At 45.3% G+C, this 27,594-nt stretch overlaps 1 protein-coding gene across 1 annotated transcript in view; it reads left to right on the top strand.

Annotated features, from left to right (window-relative positions):
* Positions 1-24,973, top strand: part of vwa1 (von Willebrand factor A domain containing 1) — a 39,179-nt gene extending 14,206 nt beyond the window's left edge. The window contains exons 2-6 of the mRNA XM_055659186.1: positions 1,272-1,835; positions 15,703-15,978; positions 17,165-17,437; positions 20,198-20,317; positions 22,690-24,973. Coding sequence (XP_055515161.1) covers positions 1,272-1,835; positions 15,703-15,978; positions 17,165-17,437; positions 20,198-20,317; positions 22,690-22,763 — 1,307 coding nt within the window. The 3' untranslated portion in view covers positions 22,764-24,973. The remainder of the gene's footprint in view (positions 1-1,271; positions 1,836-15,702; positions 15,979-17,164; positions 17,438-20,197; positions 20,318-22,689) is intronic.
* Positions 24,974-27,594: the final 2,621 nt, after the last annotated feature.

The following is a 27,594-nucleotide window of genomic DNA, read 5'->3' as shown; positions in this document are numbered from 1 at the left end:
TAGTAACTACAAGGGAAAAGGCTAAACTCATAAGTTTTAAACCATACAGTTTGTTCCCATATTTGAGGGGAAATTGGATGTTCTCTGGAGATACAGTACTTTGCACGGTCAATAGGGGAATAAGGTTTCTAGATAGATTTAATTGACAGATCAACATATCCAAGACGGGGAATGTAAGATTAATCTAAGCTTAAGCTCGTGGTGTCCTTCCAAGTAACAGGAATTTTCTTCCACAAAAATAAACGTGAGCCTTTCTTTTTAATACAATTTCCTAAGAGCTGAAAACATTCTGGGCATCTTTTTCCGAGTCCTGATTAAATACGCCAAATGTGTAGGAAGGCACTGCAGATGAAAAAGCTACTTATCTTAACTACTAAACCAGGTTCGCTTCTTAATAAACAGACACCACACAAACTGTTTGGTAGACCAGTTCAAAACTTTACTTAACATCGGCCGATGGAAGGGAGCGAGAATTCCAGCTAAGTGACCAATGTAGACACTCAACTGTCCTCGGTCATCTTCTCTTAACAACAGAATTACATTGCCTTAAATATGTTTTTTTTGTCCCCTTAGCACATTCCACAGACATTAGTCATGGTCAGAGGTACTGGAAAAGGTTTCCAAAGAATGCATCACATCAAACCTTTTGTTTACATGGAACAACATATACTAAAAACATTGGCCATTTGCTTTATTGCCTCTTGCTTCAAAGATGTGACCAGCTATGTCTCTCTTCCTCTATCGCATCCTCCTCCATAAACATTGGTCATTTGGTTTATGGCATCTTACTTCAAAGATATCTCTAGCTTCTCTCTGTCACTTCCTCACTTGTGAGACAATGTTATAGGATTTATTATCTCACCCACCGCAACCTGAGGAAAGCCTAATTTGACACTAAATATAAGCTGTAAGCTAGCCCAGAAGCCAATTTAATATCTTCTTATATTTTTAACTAAAATTCGGCTTCATCACAGATGCTGGATACACTGAAGATAGACTCGAAATGCTGGAGTAACTCAACAGGTCAGGCAGCATCTCTGGAGAAAAGGGATACAGTTTTGGGTCAAAATCCTTCTTCAAAAGAAGGGTCTGAAGAAAGTTTTGGCCCTGACCCCACTGACATCACCTATTCCTTTTCTCCAGAGATGCTGCCTGACCCGCTGAGTTACTCCAGCATTTGTTGTCTCTCTTCTATCTAGCAGTGGTTAGATAACCATAGGGTTCAATGTGCTGTTAGTGATATAACCTGTTGTCTTCTCCCATTCCTCCAGGGGCTGAGCACGTTATAGACGATGCGGTGGGAGACCTCCTCTTCCTGATGGACAGCTCTGGAAGTATCTTGCCTTATGAATTCACTGGGTTGAAGGAGTTTGTTGTTGACTTACTGAAGCCATTCACCATTGGCCCAAAGGATGTGCAGATCAGCTTTGTGCAAGTCAGCGATGACCCCGTAGTGGAATTTGAATTTGATCAGTATACGTCAAACCCTGCTATGCAGTGGGCCCTCCTCAACATGAAGCAGAAACTTGGAGATACCAACACTGGCAAGGCGTTGATGCATGCCAAAGACACCATGTTCACAGCGAAGGCAGGAGGCAGACCAGATGTCCCAAAGGTCCTGGTCTGGCTGACCGATGGGGTGTCATCGGATGACATATCAAAGCCCATCCAGCTCCTGAAGGACCTTGGGGTTACAGTTTTCATTGTTAGCACAGGCAGGGGAAACTACATTGAGTTGAAGGCTGCTGCTAGTAAACCAACAGAAAATCGCCTGTATTATGTGGACACTGACGATATGTATGTTATTTTGGAGGAGCTGCGGAATGAAATTCTAGGTAGGTAAATATTATTAGTGTTATTAATACTGTTATTAATTTGCCATATAATTTGCTGTTCGATCGCATGTACACTCTTGTAATGATTCCTGGGATGTCAGGACTGTCTTATGAAGAAAGACTGGATAGACTTGGTTTATACTCTCTAGAATTTAGAAGATTGAGAGGGGATCTTATAGAAACTTACAAAATTCTTAAGGGGTTGGACAGGCTAGATGCAGGAAGATTGTTCCCGATGTTGGGGAAGTCCAGGACAAGGGGTCACAGCTTAAGGATAAGGCGGAAATCCTTTAAAACCGAGATGAGAAGAACCTTTTTCACACAGAGAGTGGTGAATCTCTGGAACTCTCTGCCACAGAGGGTAGTTGAGGTAGTTCATTGGCTATATTTAAGAGGGAGTTAGATGTGGCCCTTGTGGCTAAGGGGATCAGGGGGTATGGAGAGAAGGCAGGTACGGGATACTGAGTTGGATGATCAGCCATGATCATATTGAATGGCGGTGCAGGCTCGAAGGGCCGAATGGCCTACTCCTGCACCTAATTTCTATGTTTCTATGACTCTTGCCACACTTGATTTGGGAACTCAAACCATCATTGGGGCTCCATTATTACAAAGTCTGTGTGTGGACATGTTTGGGGGAAGCGCATCCGTAGACCACTGTGATGTTGGGGGGGCTGAGTGTGTTTCCGAGCGTCCCTAGCCGGCTTGTGTAGAGACTGGCGTAGGGAAGGTCCAAGTCGCGGGAGGTTCGACCAGCCAAGACCCGGTGTCAAGATCGCCCCAACAACGGAAGGTTGGAGTGCCCCGACCACGGGAGAACAAAGAAGGGATGAATATTGAAGATGTTTTGCCTTCCATCACAGTGAGGAATGTGGGGGAGTCGCTGTGTTGGATGCTCATGTTAAAAAATTATTTACCTATCTTGTTGTTCTTTCTTGGTGTGACTGTATGGCAAATCAAATTCCTCGTATGTTGCAAAACATACTTGGCTAATAAATGACTATTATGATTATATATGTATGAGGTCTGAGCTCAAGGTGAGAGACTAGAGGCATTGAGTTATACAACATGAACACTGGCCCTTCGGCCCAACTTGCCCACTCCGACCTACATGCCCCCATCTCCACTAGTCCCACCTGCCTGCGTTTGGCCCATATCCCTCTAAACCTACCCTCTCCACGTACCTGTCTAAATATGACCAAGCAAAAATCCAACAAAGCAATTCACAAAACTAGTGTGTGGTTGTGCAATAAGGAAGCCTGGAGTTTAGGTGCAAGTTATTCTGTGTCTGATGCTCATCAGTGGATGAGGTTGTTCTACCTCTTGTATTATTCTCTATTTAGTACTGTCTCCCCATTGAATATGTTGTTATATTTAAGAGTAGCTAATAAAAAGTAAAGCAAGAATTGTACTTTATGGGATGCCAGAAATATTTGAATTGGTGAATGCTCCCTGTGATCTGTGTTGCTTTGTATAATTGTCCACTTGAAGCATCTAAATTACATTGGCCACTAATTACAATTTTACATTGCCACACAAAATGTTATCAGATTCCTCGTTACTGTTAATAAAAAAGGCTCCTTTGAGAGGAAAAGGAGGCAATTTAAGGGGAAGAAACGGAGACAAGAAAGGACAAGTTAAAAGAAAAAAATACAGAAAAAATGTACAGCGGGAAGTGTTTTTAAAGTGCAAAACGGGACTGGAAGTCTTTCAGGAAGTAGCTAGGCAGAACTATCTGGAAATAGATCTTTTTTGCTGGTTTGTCCAATCCACCATCTCTGGGGATTCACATGGAGAATGATTACAATGACTCTTATACTGGAGACCAAATAGATCCTGCAATATCTTTGCGTCCGGGTCCCCAGATATTTGTCATCTTGTGATCAGCTACTGCAGTAAAGATATTTTGTGGTTCTGGACCTTAAAGTGAGCACGAGTCAGATAATCGCTTCCTTCTTAAACGTCTTAGCTGTTCCTGAGATATGGGTGACGTTCTGTGTTTATTGTCTCTCGCTTGCCCTTTGAGATGAAGATGGTGTTCTTCTCAAACCTCCACAATGCATACGCTTCTCATTGTCAATGTATCTAAAACGTTGTGGGAAATTGAACTACAAAGATTAAGCTTTCCATGTCCATCGGGATGGCCCAAGACTTGGAGAGGAACGTGAGGATGGTGTGGATTCCATTTGTGCGTTGCCCTTGTTCATTCAGAATTAGTTTATGATTGCCACATGTACTGAGATACAGTGAAAAGCTTTTAGAAACATAGAAATTAGGTGCAGGAGTAGAGGCCATTCGGCCTTTCGAGCCTGCACCGCCATTCAATATGATCATGGCTGATCATCCAACTCAGTATCCCGTACCTGCCTTCTCTCCATACCCCCTGATCCCTTTAGCCACAAGGGCCACATCTAACTCCCTCTTAAATATAGCCAATGAACTGGCCTCAACTGGCCTCAAATGGGGACGAAACCCAAAGGAAATAGGCAACGTTTCGGGTCGAAACCCGAAGGGTTTCGGGACGAAACGTTGCCTATTTCCTTCGCTCCATAGATGCTGCTGCACCCGCTGAGTTTTTGGCTGATCATCCAACTCAGTATCCCGTACCTGCCTTCTCTCCATACCCTCTGATCCCTTTAGCCACAAGGGCCACATCTAACTCCCTCTTAAATATAGCCAATGAACTGGCCTCAACTACCCTCTGTGGCAGAGAGTTCCAGAGATTCACCACTCACTGTGTGAAAAAAGTTCTTCTCATCTCGGTTTTAAAGGATTTCCCCTTTATCCTTAAGCTGTGACCCCTTGTCCTGGACTTCCCTAACATCGGGAACAATCTTCCTGCAATTTTGTTTAAGTGCTGGAAGCTATGGGGAGACATAGATCAGCCATGATTGAATGATAAGAGTAGTCTTGATGGACTGAATGGCCTAATTCTACTCCTATCACCTATGTCCTTATGAGTGCTACTCAATCAAATCAGGTAGTACCATACATGAAAGCAATCGAACCAAACACAAGTGCAACAATCTGAGCAAAGACAGAAATATCAAAGTGCGGAATATAGTTTCTTAGCATTGTAGCACAACAGTTCCAGGGGAAAGGTCCAATGTTTGTAATGAACTAGGTTGGAAAATGTGTATCTTACCTTATGGAAGAACCATTCAAAAGTCTGATAACAGAGAGTTTTAGTTTTAGACAAGACGGCATTAAAACAGGCCACATGGCACAGCGACAGTGGCCACCCATACACTAGATCTAGTCCTACACACTAGGGACAATTTACTGAAACCAATAAACCTACAAACCTGCTTGTCTTTGGTATGTGGGTGAAAATCCGGAGCTCCCAGAGAAACGGGGTACTGATTGGGGATGATCAGCCATGATCACATTGAATGGCAGTGCTGGCTCGAAGGGCCGAATGGCCTACACCTGCACCTATTGTCTATTGAGCACCAGTGGTGGAAGGAATGGATGATTAAGATGGTGGATGTGAAGACTATTAAGAAAACCACTTTGTCGTGGTTAGTATTCTAACACACTTCTAGCTTTTACATTCGGGTTCCACCGGGAGCAGGAACAAAATTCTCTCTTGTTGAAATAGACTGAGTTGTCTGATCCCAATCAGAGCAATAATGAAATATTTGCAATAAGATTAGCAAGCATAAGCCAGTGGGGGGGAAACAAATCAGATGGTTTATGCTCCTGCTGGAAGATGCCCAATGTCAAGTAAAGACGAGGTCATGTTTGCCTCTGACCATTGTAATCATTAAATAGCCAGCTGATAATTTACTGTCATGACATGCCATTGTCAGCTGAGTGAGCAACCAGGGCAAGAAGGCTGGGAGAACTTGAAAAGGCAGCATGGAGCTTTCGGACTGAATGTTCTGCCTCTCCACTGTAAATACTGCCCATTATTCGACCGTATCTGACCAGTGTACACTAAGAGAACTGAAGGAAAATGCTACACACAAACACAACAGGAAGAAAAGACACAAAGTGCTGGAGTGACTCAACAGGTCACGGCGGCATCTCTGGAGAACATGTCTTTCTTTACTTTAAAAATCTTTTTATTCATTTTTTTCAAAAACAAAATAACACAAACAATAATGATCAACATAGCAGTGATATTGAAACATAGGGATCAGGATTACATTAATAACGAGTATAACCTAAGTATGAGTCCAGTGTCAAAAATATACATTGGGTATAGACCTCCCGGTCTCTATGTAGATATAGTTAAGTGTTTAAAACATAGCTCGGTGACGTTTCAAGTCAGAACCCATCTTCGGTCTGAAGAAAGATCCCGGCCCAAAACGTCACCCATCCAAGTTCTCAAGAGATGCTACCTGACCCGCCGAATTACTCCAGCACGTTGCGTCTTTTTCTGTAGACCAGCTTTTGCGATTCCTTGTTTCTACAACGTAAAGGAAGAGTTGGCTGTGCATTGAAGGTGTTATTAAATTTCCAATGACATTCCTGAATCACAGAATGATAATTAGCACATATATGCTCTGCCTTCAGGCACACATCTGCAACTTTAATCACTGATCTTATCTCCTGTTCCCGGTTAATTTGCAGTGCTGTTTAATACCATGTGCAGGTCTATGAATTTTCTTGGACTTACAAGGAAACAGGCAGCAGATCGGGACATATTTGGAGAAAGGACAGAGAATTCAATTTAAGTCTCGTTCATCCAGTTCCAATCAATCAATAAGGTTAAAGTGTGTTTCAATTATAGTTCTTGTGCGAGCATTAAGGGCGTGTCCCACTTGGCGATTGTTTTCGGCGACTGCCGGCATCTTTGACTGACGTATCAGGTCACTGAGGCGTGATGACGTTTGACGTTTTCAAGTGTCGCAACATTTTTTTTGTCGCCGCTGGATTTTGAAATGTTCAAAATATTTTGGAGACATTGATATGACGCTGGCAGTCGGCGAATAAAATCGCCAAGTGGGACAGGCCCTATACACGAGAACGCCCCCCCCCCCCCCCTTAATGTGCCCATGAGCTACGAATAATATCCTTTCCTTTTAACATACCTAAGAAAGGTTAGCAATGATCAATTGTGATTCATTTCATCTGCCATTTAATTGAATTGCATGACAAGGAGATGTCAGAAAATAATGTTACTTCATACTTAACGAAAGTAACTTTCTAATGAGTTAAAATTGGAAGTTTTCTACAGGTTTTTGTTTTTAACCTATTTTTGACCTAATTGCTCTGTTTTCAGCTGAGTTAGTTATTTAATTCCATCCAGTGATTCCTCCCTCCTTCACTCCTACTCCCCGCACCCACCCATGCACGCCCTGTGCAGAAACATGTCTTAATTGAATTTTTTTGACTCATCTGACCTGGTTTTATATTAATTTTTGAGCGCACAGAACAAAAGGACCTTGTAGTATATCAGACAAGTAGTTTACTGCTCAAATACATCGAAGCAGGGAACTTGGTAACAAGAAAATGTTCCAACATGTTTCCAGAAATGTAATTAAATCAAAGGCCATCGTTGAGGCAAAGAAGAAGATATTGGAACAGATGATTTAAAGAATAGCGTAGATAGTGTTTTTAAAGGAACAGCTTAGAAATGGAAAGATTGAGTGAGAAAATAGCAACCTTCCAGCTCAGCGAAGACCAGAAGCCTAGAAACTGAAAGGAGGGATATGAAAATGGTCTGCGTAGCTAATTTGTTTGGCCCTTCTGTGCTAGTGCTGCAATTGTCAATGAATGTGTGATATCTGGGCAAAAACAAAATGGTGGATGTCTTGGCCCAGCAACTAAGGACAGTGTAGGATTGAGGATGAAATGGTCATGAAGGAATTTTAATCGTGAGTCTAAGATGTTTGAAATTCCAGCCTTTCAGGACTAGCAGTCGGTGTAGATCAGGCAGTACAAGAGGCAGGAGATGGTTGGGCAAGATTGGGTGCAGATTTGGATACACACAGAATTCTGTAAGACCAGCTAATACCAGCTCAAAGGTGGGAAGTTATCCAGCTGGTTGGTTGGGAACTGAGGTAAGGATCTGAGTGATGGTTTGGAATCTTTTGTATTGTTTTAATACAGTCGCGTGTACTGAGATACAGTGAAACAAAAATAAAAGCATTTTGCTTAACCAGCTCTGTCATAGAGCTATGGAATCACAGAGCTATACAGCATGGGGAAGGCTCTTCAGCCCATCTCATACATGCTGATCAAGTATACCCCATTTGCCTGCATTTGGCCCATATGTTTCTAACATATTCCATCCTATTCATATATATTTTTTCCACCAGTGGGGCAATAATTTGAAAACACACTTGCAGTGGGAAGGGCAGGAGGTGTAATGTAGATGGAGCTGGGTTCCATTGCCATCCAGATTAAACTTGACCTTATGGGGGGGGGGGAAACTCCTTGATTAGTCATCTCTGCCGTCCACAACCCCACATTAATCACCTCCTTCCCCACAATAATGGCTCGCCATCACCCCACTCCCTGCCTGTTGCCTTTTATCCCTCCCAGAGCAGCCTGCTTTCCAATCCACCCGGCGTGCAAGTCGAATAGAATAGAATAGTTTCTTTATTGTCATTGTAACATGAACCATGTACAACAAAATTTAAAATGTCAGCCAGTCAGTGCAGCATTCAAACATTTCTAAAAGCTAACGATACATACACGGTAAAATATTAAAGATAAACAACTAAATAAATATCACGAACACAGCACGCATACACACCCAACCCTCCATCCTTCTGTCGATTTCACAATGTACCACAGTCCCTTAGTCTGTATCGCCCCTGCGTTCCTTGGCGGCTACATTTAGTGCTTTTATAGCAGTGGGGTAAAAACTTTTTTAGTCTATTTGTCCTTGTCCTTGTAGATCTGTACCGTCTGCCTGACGGCAACAATTCAAACAGGGAGTGTCCGGGGTGGGAAATGTCCTTTATGATATTCTGGGATTTTTTGGTGCAGCGGGAACTGTGTAAGTCCTCCAAGGTAAGGAGAGGGCAGCCGACAATCCAAGTCAGTTCCACACTTGTAAAGAGTGCTGGAGTAACTCCGCAATTCAGACAGCATCTGCGACGGGACAACGACATTCCCTCCACTGATGCTGCCGAACGTGCTGAGTAACTCCAGCACTTACCTCAGTGTTTTGTTCGGGATTCCAGCATCTGCATCTCCTTGTGTCTCCAAGCTTATCATACAGTTTCACCAGTAAATTGGAGAAGACCTTCATTTCCGATCCATTAACTGTAAACCACGCTAATAGGATATCATCAAGGGCAGCTTGTATTTGAAAAAGAGGGGATAAAGGTACATATTTTCACAGGTGCTGGGGCTTGGTGTAAGGGGCATGATCATACCATTGACTGCAAATTTTCCTAGACATTGGGTTGGTGTAACAGATAAATTTAGCCCTCAAAGGATTGCAAGCACGAGTCATTGGGTATTGTTCATGCAAGTTGTGTATTACCTCTCCAGGTCCATAAGTGGCTCTGTTCCTGATATCAGACCACAGACTGGCTCTCCCATGGAAATGACTCACTCGGGGTGGCATGGTGGCAAAGTGGTAGAGTTGCTGCCTTACAGCGCCAGAGACCCCGGGTTTGATCCCAGCTACGGGTGGTGTCTCTGCAGAGTTTGTACGTTCTGCCCGTGACCGCATGGATTTTCCTCCCGCACGCAAGGTTCGTAGGTTAATTGGCTTGGTACAATTGTAAATTGTCCCTAGTGTATGCAGGAAAGTGCTAGTGCCACTCGGTGGGCCGAAGGGCCTGTGTTTCTGCACCGTATCTCCAAACTAAACTAAACTAAACAAGTGATGCCGTTCCCAAATATTTGAACTTTATTTAGCATTATTCTTCAAAAAGAGACCCAGTCTCCGCATCAAGTGAATATAAGACATTTGGACAGGTACATAGATAGGAAATGTTTAGAGGGATGTGGGCCAAACGTTGACTAGTGGGACTAGGGTAGATGTGGCACCTTGGTCGACATGGGCAAGCTGGGCCAAAGGGCCTGTTTTCGTGCTGTATGGCGCTACAACTCTAAGATACTATGATACTATTCCAGGAGTATCAGTTGATATTTATATCTCTTGTCAAAATCAAACACACCTCATCTGAATGTTATTATATTTCTGATTAGAGTCATCGAGTCATAGAGTGATACAGCGTGGAAACAGGCCCTTCGGCCCAACTTGTCCACACCGGCCAACAATGTCCCAGCTACACTATTCCCACCTCCCAGGTTTGGCCCATATCCCTCCAAACCTGTCCATCTACCTGTCTAGCTGTTCCTTAAACATTGGGATAGTCCCAGCCTCAACCACCTCCTCTGGCAGCTTGTTCCATACATCCACCACCATTTGTGTGAAATAGTTACCCCTCAAGATTCCTATTAAATCTTTTCCCCTTCACTTTCAACCGATGTCCTCTGGTACTTGATTCCCCTACTCTTGGCCAGAGACTCTGGGCAAAATGCTCAAATCCTATCTGTACCCTTTCAAGTTTGATTATGGAAACATTTTGTCCGCATTAGCTGCTTTGTTTCCTACATTTCTACACATGCCCAAATAAAAATGGCTATCAATGGTTTGGGATGCTGAACTGGTGAAAACTCCATCAATGAATATATTTACGCTATCTTGCAAAATCCAATGATTTAACTTAGTACAGGAAAATATGATGACGTAATTGAGGTATGTGCGTTTGATAAACAGTCCGATTCTGTGATTTGACACAATATGCTACATTTGTCCAATTACACTAATCCCAATCATGAACGCTTCTGAACCTGTAAGTGTTTCTTTACCTGCCACCTGTCTCTCTGTATAATTTAGTCAAGTTACATCATTCATTGGATGGCACACAGGCAACACTGAGTGCTGGAGTAACTCAACGGATCAGGCAGCGTCTCTGGAGAATATGGACAGGTGATGTTTTGGGTCGGGACCGTTCTTCTGATTGATCCCCTCCACCTCTCTCTGTCCCCCTCAAACCCCCCCCCCCCCCCGCACAGTAGCTCCCTCGAACCTCCCTCCGCCACCTCTGACCCAGTCCTCACCCACGTTGTCGTCTCACCATCTCACCTGCCCTCCTTCTATCAGATGGTGAACAGACAGTCCTAAGCAGAGGTCTTGGCTTTGTGCCCCACACCTCCACGAGTCCTAGGCCCACCATGATGTACAGCTCTTCTTCCATCATCTCTGCCTCTGGGCCTTGGTCTGTGGGAAGGGGGGGGGGTCCTCGTCTCCTAGTAATGATCCCATCTCCCATCTCCTACATTCCATCTCCTCTTGGACCCCCCCCACACCTGCCAGCCTTCAACCATCTCTGGACCTGTATATTTCCAACAGCGGGCACTGTGGTATTATGCAATAATAGTGTAAGGCTGAGCAGAGGGGCACTAGGACCCTGTGTGCCAGAAGCCAGGCTCCAGTAACCGGATGTGACTGGAACCCAGGGTGTGGGCAGTTAGGGAGTTACCTGGGCTTGCACACGAGGCTGTTGCTGTTGCTGCTGTTGTACAGATTAAAGATATACTCTGTTTACGTCGTGGTACGAGCCTTAAGGCTCGTACCACGACGTAAACAGAGTATATCTTTAATCTGTACAACAGCAGCAACAGCAACAGCCTCGTGTGCAAGCCCAGGCAACTCCCTAACTGCCCACACCCTGGGTTCCACTGTTTACGTCGTGGTACGAGCCTTGTTACAAGCATAACTCGACAGGCACGACATCAATGGTCTTGACATCTCCGCTTCCCCCACAAGCTCCAATCTCACCCCCTCCACTCGCCCAACAACAATCCCATCACTGCTGTTAAAACACCAGTCTGAAGAAGGGTCCTGACCCCGAAACGTCACCAACCCGTGTTCTCCAGCGATGCTGTCTGTGACCGGCTGAGTTACTCCATCACTCTGTATCCTTTTTATGTGTAAACCAGCAATTGCAGTTCATTGCTTTGAAACTAAAACCCTTGAATCAGTGAAGAAAGTGTTACATTTTGCACTAGGAGAGAGGCTGCTGCAGTTCGGGACAAATCAAGGATGAACAAAAAGAAACCTTCCATCCATCATAACCTTCAGAGTTATCTGTACCTCAGACAGACTCTCCGCCCACTCCCTCCCTCCCTCAATGAAACGCGATCCACCTCTGGAATGCGAGTGCCGGTAGCGCATTGACAGTTTCATTTCCAGTACACGTTGTTATACTGTGACGTTGTTGATTTGACGGTTACTGCAAGCACGCATCACTCATCGGGGCAGCTGGATCCCTCAGATATAATTGCAGTGAACTATGACTGGTGGCTTCCCACTCCCAGCTCACATTTTTCAGCTGCTTCAGGATGGGGGAATGAGACAAGAAGGCAGCATCTGTCTGATCGTTTCACAGATTGGCCTCAACCATGTGTTGTTCTGGCTGGTGTCCCTTGAATTTAATTTACCCTTTTGATTTTAAATGGCAATCTTCAGGCAGCATCCAGCTATGTGTGCACATAATTGCATTTGGCGCAAACCTGTTTCTGCGTGTCCTCTATGTTTAATCTACCCCCTCATTCACAATTGCAGGTTTTTAGTAAACCCCCCCACCCCCCCGATGCAAGCCTCCCTCCTTGTTCACTCTCATTGTTTGCCAGTTAACCCCGCACTATAACTTTGAACTTCTCATCCTAATCCTCGCCACAAAACCCATGTACAGACATCTTATTCTTGCCTGTTGCTCATTGACAGATCTAATCTGCCCAGTAACTGTCTGGTTTTCAGTTCCCAAGGATCTTTAGAAACATAGAAACATAGAAATTAGGTGCAGGAGTAGGCCATTCGGCCCTTCGAGCCTGCACTGCCATTCAAATTGATCATGGCTGATCATCCAACTCAGTATCCCGTACCTGCCTTCTCTCCATACCCTCTGATCCCCTTAGCCACAAGGGCCACATCTAACTCCCTCTTAAATATAGCCAATGAACTGTGGCCTCAACTGGCCTCAAATAGGGCCGAATCCCAAAGGAAATAGGCAACGTTTCGGGTCGAAACCCGAAGGGTTTCGGGACGAAACGTTGCCTATTTCCTACGCTCCATAGATGCTGCTGCACCCGCTGAGTTTTTGGCTGATCATCCAACTCAGTATCCCGTACCTGCCCTCTCTCCATACCCTCTGATCCCCTTAGCCACAAGGGCCACATCTAACTCCCTCTTAAATATAGCCAATGAACTGTGGCCTCGACTACCCTCTGTGGCAGAGAGTTCCAGAGATTCACCACTCTCTGTGTGAAAAAAGTTTTCTTCTCATCTCGGTTTTAGTTTAGAGATGCAGCATGGATTCAGTCCCTTCAGCCCACCAAGCCTACACCAACCAGGTTTGACTGTGCTGGATACCAGCGCAGGTTCCCCTAACCCTGGTAACCTCAGTGGCTGTTCCACTGGGTCTTCCCCATCCCCCTCAAACTATGTGACCCTAGCTCTTCCCCACCCACACTGCAGTCTTCATGCCTCCCTCCACCCTGCCCACCCCCCCCCCCCCCCCCCCCACCATACATGTCTCCTCCCCTTCTCATCTCTCCCTCAACCCTCGGGCTCCTCCTCTTCCTCTCTCCTTTCTTATCCCCCCCTATCTAGCTCTCTCTTGAAAGCATCCAGAGAACCAGCCTCCACCGCCCTCTGTGAGGCAGAGAATTCCACAGACTCACCACTCTGTGTGAAAAAGTGTTTCCTCGTCTCCGTTCTAAATGGCTTACCACTTATTCTTAAACTGTGTGTGGCCCCTGGTTCTGGGCTCCCCCAACATTGGGAACATGTTTCCTGCCTCAAGCGTGTCCAAGCCCTTAATAATCTTATATGTTTCAATAAGATACCCTCTCATCCTTCTAAACTCCAGAGTATACAAGCCCAGCCGCTCCAATCTATCAACATATGACAGTCCCGGGAATTAACCTGGTGAACCTACGCTGCACTCCCCTCAGTAGCAAGAATGTCCTTCCTCAGGTTTGGAGACCAAAACTGCACACAATACTCCAGGTGTGGTCTCACTATGGGCCTGTACAACTGCAGGAGGACCATGGGATAGTGGAGAAGCAAAGAGGTATTTGAGACTGTGAACATACTGGAAATAGTATGGATTTAATGCCTACTATGTTCTGTTGTTCTGAAGCAAAGCAAGAATTTCATTGTCCTATTAATACAATAAAATTCAGTGAGTGTAGACTGAACTCCCCACTCCCCTCCCAGTCTACACTCACTCAATCCATCCCTGTGAGGTTGGATCTGGACGCGGACCAATACATCTGTAAATAAAACTGAACAACTCAGACGTATTTCCATTTGCACAAGTGATTTTATCGTATTAATTTTAATATGTTAATGTTTAAAATCCATGCATTGAAGGAAGAATATTTTACAGCCCATCTGTGGTCCCTAACCCCAACCCTAACTGGGCATCACCCACATGTCAGCGTGTGACAGGGAGCAAGACTTGATGAGACTCCCAGATGGCCCCTGGATTTTTGAACATTCCAAAATCCTGGGGGGCGGGGAGACATCGCTCGTCACTACATGCGTCACCACCGTCGCGACCCCACCACGACCCCACCACGACCCCACCACGACCCCACCACGACCCCACCACGACCCCACCACGACGCGACCACTTCTTTTCAGGCTGCCTCCTAAAATGTCACCCAAGTGGGACAGGCCCTTTAGTGTGCGGGGATCGCTGGTCATTGTGGACTCGGTGGGCCGATGTGCCTGGCTGTTTCCATGTTCTATCTCTAAACTAAACTAAACCAAGCAAACATACCCTCCTCACACACAACCTCCTGCACAGAGTGCTTCACACACACACACACACACACACACACACACACACACACACACACACACACACACACACACACACACACACACACACACACACACACACACACACACACACACACACACACACACACAGACACACACACACACACACACACACACACACACACACACATACACACACACACACAGACACACACACACACACACAGACACACACACAGACACACACACACACACACCCACACACACACACACACACACCCACACACCCACTCACACACACACACACACACACGCACACACACACACACACTCACACACACACACACACACCCACACACACACACACACACACACACACACACACACACACACACACACACACACACACAGACACACACACACACACACACACACACACACACCACACACACACACACACACACACACACACACACACACACACACACACACACACACACACACACACACACACACACACACACACACACACACACACACACACACACACACACACACACACACACACACACACACACACACACACACACACACACACACACACACAGACACACAGACACACACACACACACACACACACACACACACACACACACACACAGCCACACACACACACACACACACACACACACACACACACACACACAGACACATACACACACACACACACACACACACAGACACACACACACACACACACACACACACACACACACACACACACACACACACACACACACACACACACATAGACACACACACACACACACACACACACACACACACAGACACACAGACACACACACACACACACACACACACACACACAGCACACACACACACACACAGACACACAGACACACACACACACACACACACACACACACATAGACACACATACACACACACACACACACACACACACACACACACACACACACACACACACACACACACACACACACACACACACACACACACACACACACAGACACACACACACACTGATTTTCTTCTGCCTTATTTCCCCTGCAGAGATTATCCGGGTGAGAAAGTTGAGAGCGTTAGACATCACAGCAAGCAGCTTCCGCTTGCTCTGGCCCAGGCTGCTAAGCAGCAACACCGGCTACTATTTGATCGAGTACAGTCCGGACACAGATTCCCAGAAGAAGTCGTGGAAGACAGTCACTGCAGATGAAACAAGCGTGGTCCTGAGACAGCTGCTTCCAGAGACCACCTACAAAGTGAAACTCACCCCAATGAACTCCAACCACAACAAGCACCTTGCGACACAAGTAACTACATTGGAAGGTGAGTTCCGACTGATGCTGTGGCGTGGGTTACCTGTAATCGATAGGGCAGGGCACGAGAACATGAGCATTCTGCCACATGACATGATCTTTAACACACACCGCTGCATCTGTGTGCTGATCTCAGCAAGGAGGCAGGAAGGATCTTTCTTAGGCCCGCTGTTCTACATGGAACCATCCCAACTATAACAAGATGTGACTTCTTGTCTGTGTTCCCTTTCACTCTGCCCATATGTTGTTCAGGGAGAAGTGTGTTCAATGGGTTTTGTAACAATGCAGTGCTGTAACCAGTAGATGTGTGTAACCAGTGGCAGGTATTCCGAGTCGAACCTGACCACGGGAGCTGTCTGTCCGTGCAGAGCCTAAACATAGAAACATAGAAATTAGGTGCAGGAGTAGGCCATTCGGCCCTTCGAGCCTGCACCGCCATTCAATATGATCATGGCTGATCATCCAACTCAGTATCCCGTACCTGCCTTCTCTCCATACCCTCTGATCCCCTTGGCCACAAGGGCCACATCTAACTCCCTCTTAAATATAGCCAATGAACTGGCCTCAACTACCCTCTGTGGCAGAGAGTTTGTACGTTCTCCCTGTGATCGCATCGGTTTTCTCCAGATCATAAGGAATAGGAGCAGAATTAGGCCATTCAGCCCATCAAGTCTGCTCCGCCATTCACTCATGGCTGATCTATCTCTCCTTCTATTCTCTTACCTTCTTACTAATCTCTGACACCCGTACTAATCACAAATCTCTCTCTGGATGCTTTCAAGAGAGAGCTCGATAGGGCTCTTAAAAACAGCCGAGTCAGGGGATATGGGGAGAAGGCAGGAACAGTGTACTGATTGGGGATGAGCAGCCATTGAATGGCGGTGCTGGCTCGAAGGGCCAAATGGCCTACTCCTGCACCTATTGTCTATTGTCTAAATCTATCTATCTCTGCCTTAAAACCATGTGCTCCGGTTCCCTCCCACATTCCAAAGACTTACAGGTTTGTAGGGTTAATTCAGATTCAAATTCAATTTTAATTGTCATTGTCAGTGTACAGTACAGAGACAACGAAATGCATAATTGGCCATTGTAAACTGTGTATGATGGTGCCAGTGTGTGGGGAGGGAGGGGATTTTTTTGCACCAATTTAATTGTACAAAATGAACTGAGACTAGTTTTGCGTTGTGTGACTGCAGAGGAGACCAGCCCGCAGGTGGTGCTAATTTCCGAGTCGCAGCCAAGGAGCTTCCATGTCAGCTGGGCACCAACGCCAGCCGGCGTGGCTTCTTATGAGGTTCTATATGGAATCCTGCCGGGAGGCGAAACCAACCTGCTGACCGTCAGCGGCGACCAGAACACCACCGTAGTGGGCGGCTTGGAGCCCAACACCACCTACCTGGTCACCGTGTCAGCCGTGTACCAATCGGGCAGGACAGAAGCACTGTCGGCCAAAGCTTGCACTCAACATGGTAAGAAGCTTTGAAATAGCAACCCCTGGCACTTTATAAGGTAGACGTCTTCTTCTTCTTGCGTGTGGCGTGCACAGCCTAAACATAGAAACATAGAAATTAGGTGCAGGAGTGGAGCCATTCGGCCCTTCGAGCCTGCACCGCCATTCAATATGATCATGGCTGATCATCCAACTCAGTATCCTGTACCTGCCTTCTCTCCATACCCCCTGAGAATTCCACAGACGGAGATGAGGAAACACTTTTTCCACACAGAGTTGTGAGTCTGTGGAATTCTCTGCCTCGGAGGGCGGTGGAGGCCGGTTCTCTGGATACTTTCAAGAGAGAGTTAGATAGGGCTCTTAGAGATAGCGGAATCAGGGGATATGGGGAGAAGGCAGGAACGGGGTACTGATTGGGGATGATCAGCCATGATCACATTGAATGGCGGTGCTGGCTCGAAGGGCCAAAAGGCCTACTCCTGCACCTATTGTCTATTGAGTTCAATCCTGACCACGGCTGCTGTTTGTACGGAGTTTGCACGTTCTCCCCATGACCTGCGTGGATTTTTTTTTCCGAGATCTTCGGTTTCCTTCCACACTACAGTTTATAGGTTCATTGGGTTGGTGTGAATGTAAACTGTCCCTAGTGTGTGTAGGATAGTGTTCATGTGCGGGGATCGCTGGTCGGCACGGACTTGGTGGACAGAAGGGCCTGTTTCCGCGCTGTATCACTAAACTAAACTAAACCGATTCTTAACCATTAGATTGATTCCCACTGATTGTGAATCTCTGCAGTAAATGGCCCATAGATGTAATAGTGATGGAATAGTACATGCAAAATGACAAATAGAGTGTGATTGAGTGTTCAAATGGAGCATTCACAGCAGGTGAAATTGTGAGATTGCTTTTAATGAAGAAGCATTAGAAGAGATTCCTGATCGATGTTAGACACAAAATGCTGGAGTAACTCAGCAGGACAGACAGCATCTCTGGAGAGAAGGAATGGGTGACGTTTCAGACAGCCAGATAGATATCTTAGTTTAAGTGTAATCTTTCAGCTTGAAAATTACCACTTATAGGAAGATAGTGTTCCTGGAATAGAATCCCAGAAAGAAGACTTGTGTGTCATTTGGAATGCTCTAGTTTCAATTCCATATATGTCGTCAAGTATCGAGTCGTGAAACCACAGAGCACAGAAACCGGCCCGACAGCCCAACTTGTCCACGCTGACCAAGGGGACTGAGTCTCCTGCCCAGAGTAGGGGCATCGAGAACCAGAGGCACAGGGGGTCTTAGATGAGGGGGAAAATACTCTACAGGAACCTGAGGGGTAACGTTTTCACACAAAGGGTGGTGGGTGTATGGAACAAGCCAGAGCAGGGATTACAGTGATGTTTAAGAAACAATTAGGCAGGTACATGGATGGGACGGGTTTAGAGGGATATGGGCCAAATGTAGATGGGGCATGTTGGTCGGCGTTGGGCCGAATGGCCTGTTTCCATGCTGTATGATGACTCTATGACCAAGATGCCCACCCAACCTAGTCTTATTTGGCCCACATCCCTCCAAACCTTTCCTATCCGTGTACCTGTCCAAGTCTGAAGAAGAGTTTCGGCCCGAAACGTTGCCTATTTCCTTCGCTCCATAGATGCTGCTGCACCCGCTGAGTTTCTCCAGCTTTCTTGTGTAACCTTCAAGTCTTTTAAATGTTGTTATTGTACCTGCCTGATGTAGTGAAATTGTACATTTGTGCAGAAGCACAGAAAACCAGATTTAAAGTTTAGGTTCATTATTGTCAAGTGTACTGATGTAAATAAGTCAATTCAAAATTTGTGTACAATAGTCAGAGCAGTGGCACAGTGGAGGAGTTACAGCCTCACGGAGCCAAAGGCCCCAGTTCGATCCTGACTACAGGTGTGGTCTGTACAGAGTTTGTACGTTCCCCATGCAGGTTTTCTCCGGGTGCTCCGGTTTCCTCCCACATCCCAAAGAAACGCAGGTTTGTAGGTTCATTGACTTCAGTAAAAATTGACCCTGCGTTAGTGTGTGGGGGGGGTGAATGCTGGTCGGAGTGGGCTCGGTGGGCTGAAGGGCCTGTTTCCACGCTGTATCTCTACAGTCTAAAGGGAAAGATACAGAGCGCAGAATATAGCTCTTAGCAGAGTAGTACATCAGTTCCATTGACAAAGTCCAATGTCTGCGGTAGACAAAAGTGCTGGAGAAACTCGGCGGGTGCAGCAGCATCTATGGAGCGAAGGAAATAGGCAACGTTTCGGGGCCGAAACCCTTCCGGGTTTCGGCCCCGAAACGTTACCTATTTCCTTTGAGTTTCGGCCCGAAACGTTACCTATTTCCTTTGAGTTTCGGCCCGAAACGTTACCTATTTCCTTTGAGTTTCGGCCCGAAACGTTACCTATTTCCTTTGAGTTTCGGCCCGAAACGTTACCTATTTCCTTTGAGTTTCGGCCCGAAACGTTGCCTATTTCCTTTGAGTTTCGGCCCGAAACGTCGCCTATTTCCTTCGCTCCATAGATGCTGCTGCACCCGCTGAGTTTCTCCAGCACTTTTGTCTACCTTCGATTTTCCAGCATCTGCAGTTCCTTCTTAAAGACGAAGTCCAATGTCTGCACTGGGGTAGAAGGGAATCGGACAGTCCTCCTAGCTCATGGAAGGATTTAATGCTCGCAGTAAAAGCATTGCATTTATAATGTTATGCGGTTACTAATCTTAGATTTTATCTACAATGCCGGGTGATTTTTGTTGACTCTATTTTTGAACAGTGGGCGACGAGGATCGCAAACTGAAGCTGATGAATATCAGTCCCACCGGCATGGCGGCGTTGTGGGACCCTGCAAGAGGCAAGGTGCTGCACTACAGTATACGGTGCACGCGGCAGAGAAGTAAGTTTATTGGCCAAGTATTCACATACAAGGAATTTGCCTTGGTGCTCCGCCCACAAGGAACAACTAAAGAGTAACAAGGAGCCCGCCCGTGAGGACTGACCCGGTGCGGTGGGAGCGCTGCTGATAACTGATCTTGTTCCGGGGACCGAACACCGGGTCGGTGTACACAAACGGGACAGGGGGAGAGACTTGTGCAGGATGGTACGCGCACCTCAGCAGCCAGGTAGGTAACCCAGGTGAGAAAGGAAGGCTCGCCAAGCTGAGGATGATGCCAGGACTTGAGGGCTTGAGCTAAGGGGAGAGGTTAGGTAGGCTGGGACTCTATTCCTTGGAGCGCAGGAGGATGAGTGGTGATCTTATACACCTCCATATAAAATCATGAGAGGAATAGATTATGGTTGCAGCTCCTAGACTGTGGAACATCATCCGGAAAACAATCGCATCTCCGGCAAGGTTAAGAGATTGAGAAATGTTTCCCACCCACCCACCCCCCCCCCCCCCCCCCCCCCCCCCACCCCCCCCCCCCCCCCCCCCCCCCCCCCCCCCACCCCCACGCATAAAATAAAAAACGAGAGAGTGTTAACTCATACTTTAAAAAAACACCACTAAAAATAACAAAAAAGACGAAAAGACAGACAAGACTGTTGGCGAGGCTGCCATTTGCTGATGGCGCCACCCTGTTTTGAGTTAGCATTGTTTGAGTCTGGGTTATTCGTTCTTCTTCCAAAGCTGTACTTTAGTCTTCAACCATTTGCAGAGGCACAGGATAAGAATTGCACATTGACCTGGGCCATAAATACAATGACATCCATTATAAAATGTAATTACACTGACATATCTGGGAATATTGAAATGTTATTCACGATGGAGTAAGAAGATCAGTGGGACAGGTGTTTTTAATAAGTCAGTTACAATATTGCAGGGTCGATTGGAGCCTCAGGGGGATTATTTTTTGATTTGTGAATTAGGATTTCAGAAGGCATGACATAAATGATTAAGTTGGAGTATTACAGAAACGGATTTTACTGAGTTAGATCGGTTCTCGGGGATTTGAGGTACAAAACAGATTAATTTTACTTTGAACAGCGAGTTCTAAAGTCAGCAACTAAGCTTGTTGATGTCTGTCCCAACAGGTCATTATCGGTAATCCTAGGATAAAACAGCAACAAACATTTGCAAAACATAAAAAAATTATAATGAAGACGCCAGAAAACCTTTTAAAAACAACAGAAAATGTTAACAATATTTAGCATGTTTAAGAAAGAACTGAAGATGCTGGAAAAATCGAAGGTAGACAAAAAATGCTGGAGGAACTCAGCGGATGAGGCAGCATCTATGGAGAGAAGGAATAGGCGACGTTTCGGGTCGAGACCCGAAGGGGCTCGACCCAAAACGTCACCCATTCCTTCAAGAGTCTCGACCCGAAACGTCGCCCATTCCTTCTCTCCAGGAATATTTAGCAAGTCAGACAGCATCTGTGGAGAGAACATTTCATGTTAAAGGCACGTCTCTCAGTTGGTTCTAGATTACCGTCTTCTCATCAGAATCAACAGATGTTTGAAATCAAACGGGTTCAGTTACAGATAACTGGTGTGGAAACGCAAGGAGCTGCAGATGCTGGAATCTTGAACATAGCACAAAGTTCAGGAGGAACTCAGCAGGTTAGGCAGCATCCAGAGAGGGGGTGTGGTGAGGCAACGTTTCGGGTCGGGAGCCTTCTCCAGACTCCTGGTGGACGGGTTGTTGGAGACAGGGAGTCGAGACGACAAGGGACATATCTGTGTGTGGGTGGAGAACAAGGCATGCAGGATGACACAGATGATGGCGGTGTTCGCTGAGAGAGGGGTGGCACATGCTTGCGACTGATCTGTACAGAGGGGATGAATGGAAATGCAGTGAAGAAAAGAATATACAACTTGCAGCTGAGATACAAAATACTGCAGTTGATGGAAATCTGAAATAAGAGAGCATCCTTTCAGCAGGTTAGGCAGCAAATGTGGAGAGGTCAAAAATGAATTCATGTTTCTGCCATCGTTCATAGCAGACTCCATCACCACTTCTGTTATTCAGACTCCCTGGCATGGATTCTGCTGGCTGGTTAGCACTCAACAAAAGCTTTTCACTGTACCTCGGTACACGTGACAATAAACTAAACTCAATCAATTGGGGGAAAAAAAGTAAGGGGTTGCTTGGCATATTTCCCTCAGTCCCCTCTATCAATGATTAAATTAGGGCACCTGATAGGAAAAATGGATACAAGTTTGAATACAAGAGATAGGGATTTGCATCTGAACAACTCTTGCTTATCTTTCATTAAGTTGTGAGTCATTAGCAACTATTCCTAACGCTTGTCTCATTTCCTTCCTCAGATAGTTTTTCACCTGACAACCAATCGACCAATTCATTCTGCGCTCCAAAGTACCAGAGCTGCCAAAACGGATGAATAATTCCTCAAGATAATGGAGAGCTGTGAAACTACAGGAGGATTTGCAACAAATTAAAAAAAAAAAAACCTCATGAGATGTTAAAAGCTAGCATTCCTAAAAACCTCTTCACAGTTGACTTGTAGAATTCGTTGATGGGCAGTTAAAATGGTGTAAATCCCTGATCTACTATGATTCCAGCCTCTGACAAAGCACAACGTTTCCCTCGTCAAGCGTGCTAATCTGGAACAGTACTCGCTGTACAGAGTTTGTGGGAAATTTCTGTCCCGGAGATGCCTTAATAACACTATGTCGCTTTTTTTCCCTCACATTCCTACTGAACGGAGCCAAGATCCATGCGGTTGTGATATTTCCAAGATGCTACCCCATTTCTGCGAATCGAACAGCGAAACTGTGGCTCTCGAGCAGCTGGTGGATCTCACTGTTGGCACCCGTGCCGTGGTGAGATTTGTTTAAGTGCAATTGCCAAAATTGGAGAACAACTCTACCCTTAAAGGGTTGTGTTGCAAGAGTCAGTACAAGAGGTCGTTTCACACCCACTGTGGTTCCATTTACCTTTTAGCTTTTTATTTAAAGGATTTGCATCGGGGGGGGGGGAAGGTCTCTTGAAATGTTAATGTGGTACTGAACATTGACCAAGATCCCAGATTTAATCCCAGTTCTTAAAGAGGGAGCAGTACGTGTGTGTGGGACAGGGAGAGCTGCAGGTGGTTTGTGAGACTCAAGGGGATGAAATATCAATCAGGTTCTTCTTGGTGTGGGTGTGTGTGTGTGTGTGTGTGTGTGTGTGTGTGTGTGTGTGTGTGTGTGTGTGTGTGTGTGTGTGTGTGTGTGTGTGTGTCCATGTGTGTGTGTGTGTGTGTGTGTGTGTGTGTGTGTGTGCGCGCATGCATACGTATGTGTGTGTAAATTGAGTCAAAGTTACAACATAGACTTCTGAAACAAAGAAAACTATGAGATCTTGTCTATCGTCATGGAGAAAAAGCATCTCGATAGCTAAAGCAAACTTTGCTATATATGTGCATGTGTTTTTTGTGTTATGAGATAGAAAACGTGGTCATGTGATATCTTCACTGGTTTGTTCAGCAACTGCCTAATCCTCTTAGAATGCTGTGTAAATGTAGCAATTTATATATTTGGTTTCTATGCACAATTACATGTGTGCAGTTCACGCATTAAATTAAATGTGAATGTAAATGTGTTGCCAAAGTAATGATTCCACTGTCGATTAGACTGCAATGTGTGTATTTTGAAAACGGTTCTGTTTTTCAATAACCTTACGTTTCTCACCACTATTGATGGAGATGGCAAATACAACGTTGACCTGACCTGCTCGTGCAGTTGGAATTGGTACTTTTTCTGAAATGCATTAATTATAAGAGTATATTCTACACATTGTGAATATTGTAAGGGGCATCCCAAGTAATATAAATAGCTTAGAGAACCCTTCATGCAGGACATCACTGTTAAAACTGGCCTAATATTCAATTTCTCTAGAAAAAAAGTCATCTGTACTTCATCATTCATACGTTCATGAATTCATAAGTGATAGGAGCAGAATTAGGCCATTCAGCCCAACAAGTCTACTCCGCCATTCAATCATGGCTGATCTATATTTCCTTCTCAACCCCATTCTCCTGCCTTCTCTCCATAACCCTTGACAGCTGTACTAATCAACTATCTATCTATCTATCTATCTATCTATCTATCTATCTATCTATCTATCTATCTATCTATCTATCCATCTATCTATCTATCTATCTATCTCTGCCTTAAAAATATCCATTGACTTTGCCTCCACAGCCTTCTGTAGCAATGGATTTCACAGATTCACCACCCTCTGACTAAAGAAATTCCTCCCCATCCCCTTCCTAAAGGAGCGTCCTTCAATTCTGTGGCTATGACCTCCAGTCCTAGACTCTCCCACTAGTGGAAACATCCTCTCCACGTCCACATGATCCATATAAGAACTTCCTCCCTTAAATTATCAGGAGTAATTTATTAACTAAAAATGTACTCATAAGGAACATTGGTCCATTTTTTGCGGAATAGATATTAAGACAAAGTAACCTATTTCAAAACAGCTTTTGATTTGGGGTTTACAACAAAGCAAGGTCACCATCATTGAAAAGTCTGATATAAGCAGAGGTATCTCTTGCAATTATTATTTGGCACTATTTTTGTTTGCAATAAATGTTCATACTGCTGATTTCACTGATAGTTTTGTGGTGTTGGAGAATCACTGGGCCATCTAGAAGGTTCTGTACTGCATGCATGGGGTGTTGTATCCAGCAGTCATGCATCACTGGCAGTACATTTGCATTCTTTATATGCACCTTTAACACGTTAGTACACAGTAACCAATTAAGTGAATATTTAAGAAAATGATTCCAGTGGAATGAATGTAGACAAAAATGCTGGAGAAACTCAGCAGGTGAGGCAGCTTCTATGGAGCGAAGGAAATAGGCGGCGTTTCGGGTCCAGTCCCGTCCCAGCATCTGCAGTTCCTTCCTAAAGGTGAATGATGCCTCCTGCTATAAAGTACAAGGATGCTGAAGGTGCCCTATCAAGAAATATAGTTCAGTCAAATAACTGTTCAGCACAGAAACAGGCCCTTTGGCCCATCTTCCCTATGCCAACCAAGTTGGCGTATGGGCTAGTCCCACTTGATGCCTCCTTTAATGTCAGTGTGTATGTACTTCAGGACACCACGAACTGAAGGTTGCCAGGAATAGAGGGTGTGAGCTACAGGGAGAGGTTGAGTAGACTAGGTCTCTATTCCATGGAGCATAGGAGGATGAGGGGAGATCTTATAGAGTTATACAAAATCATGAGAGGAATAGATCAGGTAGATGCACAGAGTCTTTTACCCAGAGTAGGGGAATCAGGGACCAGAGGACATAGGTTCAAGGTGAAGGGGAAAAGATTTAATAGGAATCTGAGGGGTAACCTTTTCACACAGAGGGTGGTTGGTGTATGGAACAAGCTGTCAGAGGAGGCAGTTGAGGCTGGGACTATCCCATCGTTTAAGAAGCAGTTGGACAGGTACATGGACAGGACAGGTTTGGAGAGTTATGGACCAAGTGCAGGCAAGTGGGACAAGGGTAGCTGGACATTGTTGGCTGGTGTGGGCGAGTTGGGCCGAAGGGCCTGTTTCCACACTGTATCACTCTATGACTTTGACTCTATGCGAAGGTTTTATTATGTTTTCTTCCATGTAATACAAGATTGTTTATAGCTATGGTAAGCAGCAACTTATTTGCTGGCTGCCAAGTCTCCTGCCTTATTATGCATGATTTGAAGGACGCAACTGCATTTGAAAGCAAAACACTAACTATTGGAGGAACTTTTGTTTCGGGACCTGAAATGCTGACCTTTCCTTTGTCTCTACAGATGCTCTGTTTTTGCACCAGATTTTGTTCCTGATTCCAGCATCCGTCATTTCTTATATCACCAACTAAATGCAAGGCCAGAGGAACAGGTTTAATAAATTAATTAGTACAATATGACTTTATGCAGTAAAATATTGTGGGGAATAAAAATAAACGGGACGTCTCTTAGTGGCTCGTAACGCTAACGGCAGGTACTCGGGAAACGCGGTAAGCTCGGGAAGACTCGTGAAGATTTTTCAACATGTTGAAAAATGTCCACGAGAGCCCCGAGTACCTACGAGCGGCCATTACCGTAAATCTCCGAGTTCGAATCAGGTGAAACTCGGGAGAAGTCTTGAATTAGCTCGTACAGTGGGACAGCCCTCGCCGCCAGCTCATTCCTTCTCATTGTCAGATGAATAATTATACAGCTCTTATTCCAACATCTGTTAATTGAACAACACGCTCTGTATCTATCATGTACTGTCTGTACATTAGTTTTATTAATACACTCTTGCCAAAAAAATAATTTCAGATAATGACTTTTCATCAGTTATGCAAACACCAGCTTCCTGGTTTAATGTTATGAACACAAAACCATGTTTAATAGTGTTGATAAAAGGCCAAACCTAACAAAGTTATCAATACGAAGGTACACAAAAATGCTGGAGAAACTCAGCGGGTGCAGCAGCATCTATGGAGCGAAGGAATACACTGCCCCAATCTGCACTATTTAATCTGGCAAGTATGAGGTGATGTATTTGGGTCGTATAATTGTGGCGGAACATACAATAAATGGCATGGACCGTAGAAGTATTGATGCAGTATAGAGAGGATCTCCGGGTGAAAATGTAGAACACCCTGAAAATTGTGGATAAGGTAACAAATAAGGTGCTCACATTAGGGACAATTTTAACATTTACCAAGCTAATTAACCTGCAAACCTGTACGTCTTTGGAGTGTAGGAGGAAACCGAAGATCTCGGAGAAAACCCACTCGGGTCACGGGGAGATCGTTCAAACTCCACCCGCAGTCAGGATCGAACCCGGGTCTCCAGCGCTGCATTCGCTGTAAGGCACCAAGTCTAACGCTGCGCCACCGTGACTCCCCAAGATAGACATGGAGGAGTCAGGTTAAAGGGCCTGTTTCCGTGCTGTATGACTCATATGTTTACAGCCATACACACCAACCTAATCAACCAAATAGCTCCAGTTGTAACAACATGCTGCCCCATCCATAAGATCCAGACATTTCACAACAGCGCATCAACAAACTCCACAGTACCACAGACCACCTACCCTCCGTCCACAAATAACAGCAGTACCCATTCCCCTCCACCCCCCCCCATTGATAACAGTGGCACAACCCTTCACCATACAATTCAGTAAACCCGTGACCCAACTTGTTCAATCATTGTGTAATTTAAATCAACTTAGCTAAGATTGTTGAATTACACACT

This window comes from Leucoraja erinacea, chromosome 30 (assembly GCF_028641065.1).
Source record: "Leucoraja erinacea ecotype New England chromosome 30, Leri_hhj_1, whole genome shotgun sequence".
NCBI lineage: Eukaryota > Metazoa > Chordata > Chondrichthyes > Rajiformes > Rajidae > Leucoraja > Leucoraja erinaceus.
This window is presented reverse-complemented; position numbering and strand designations above follow the sequence as displayed.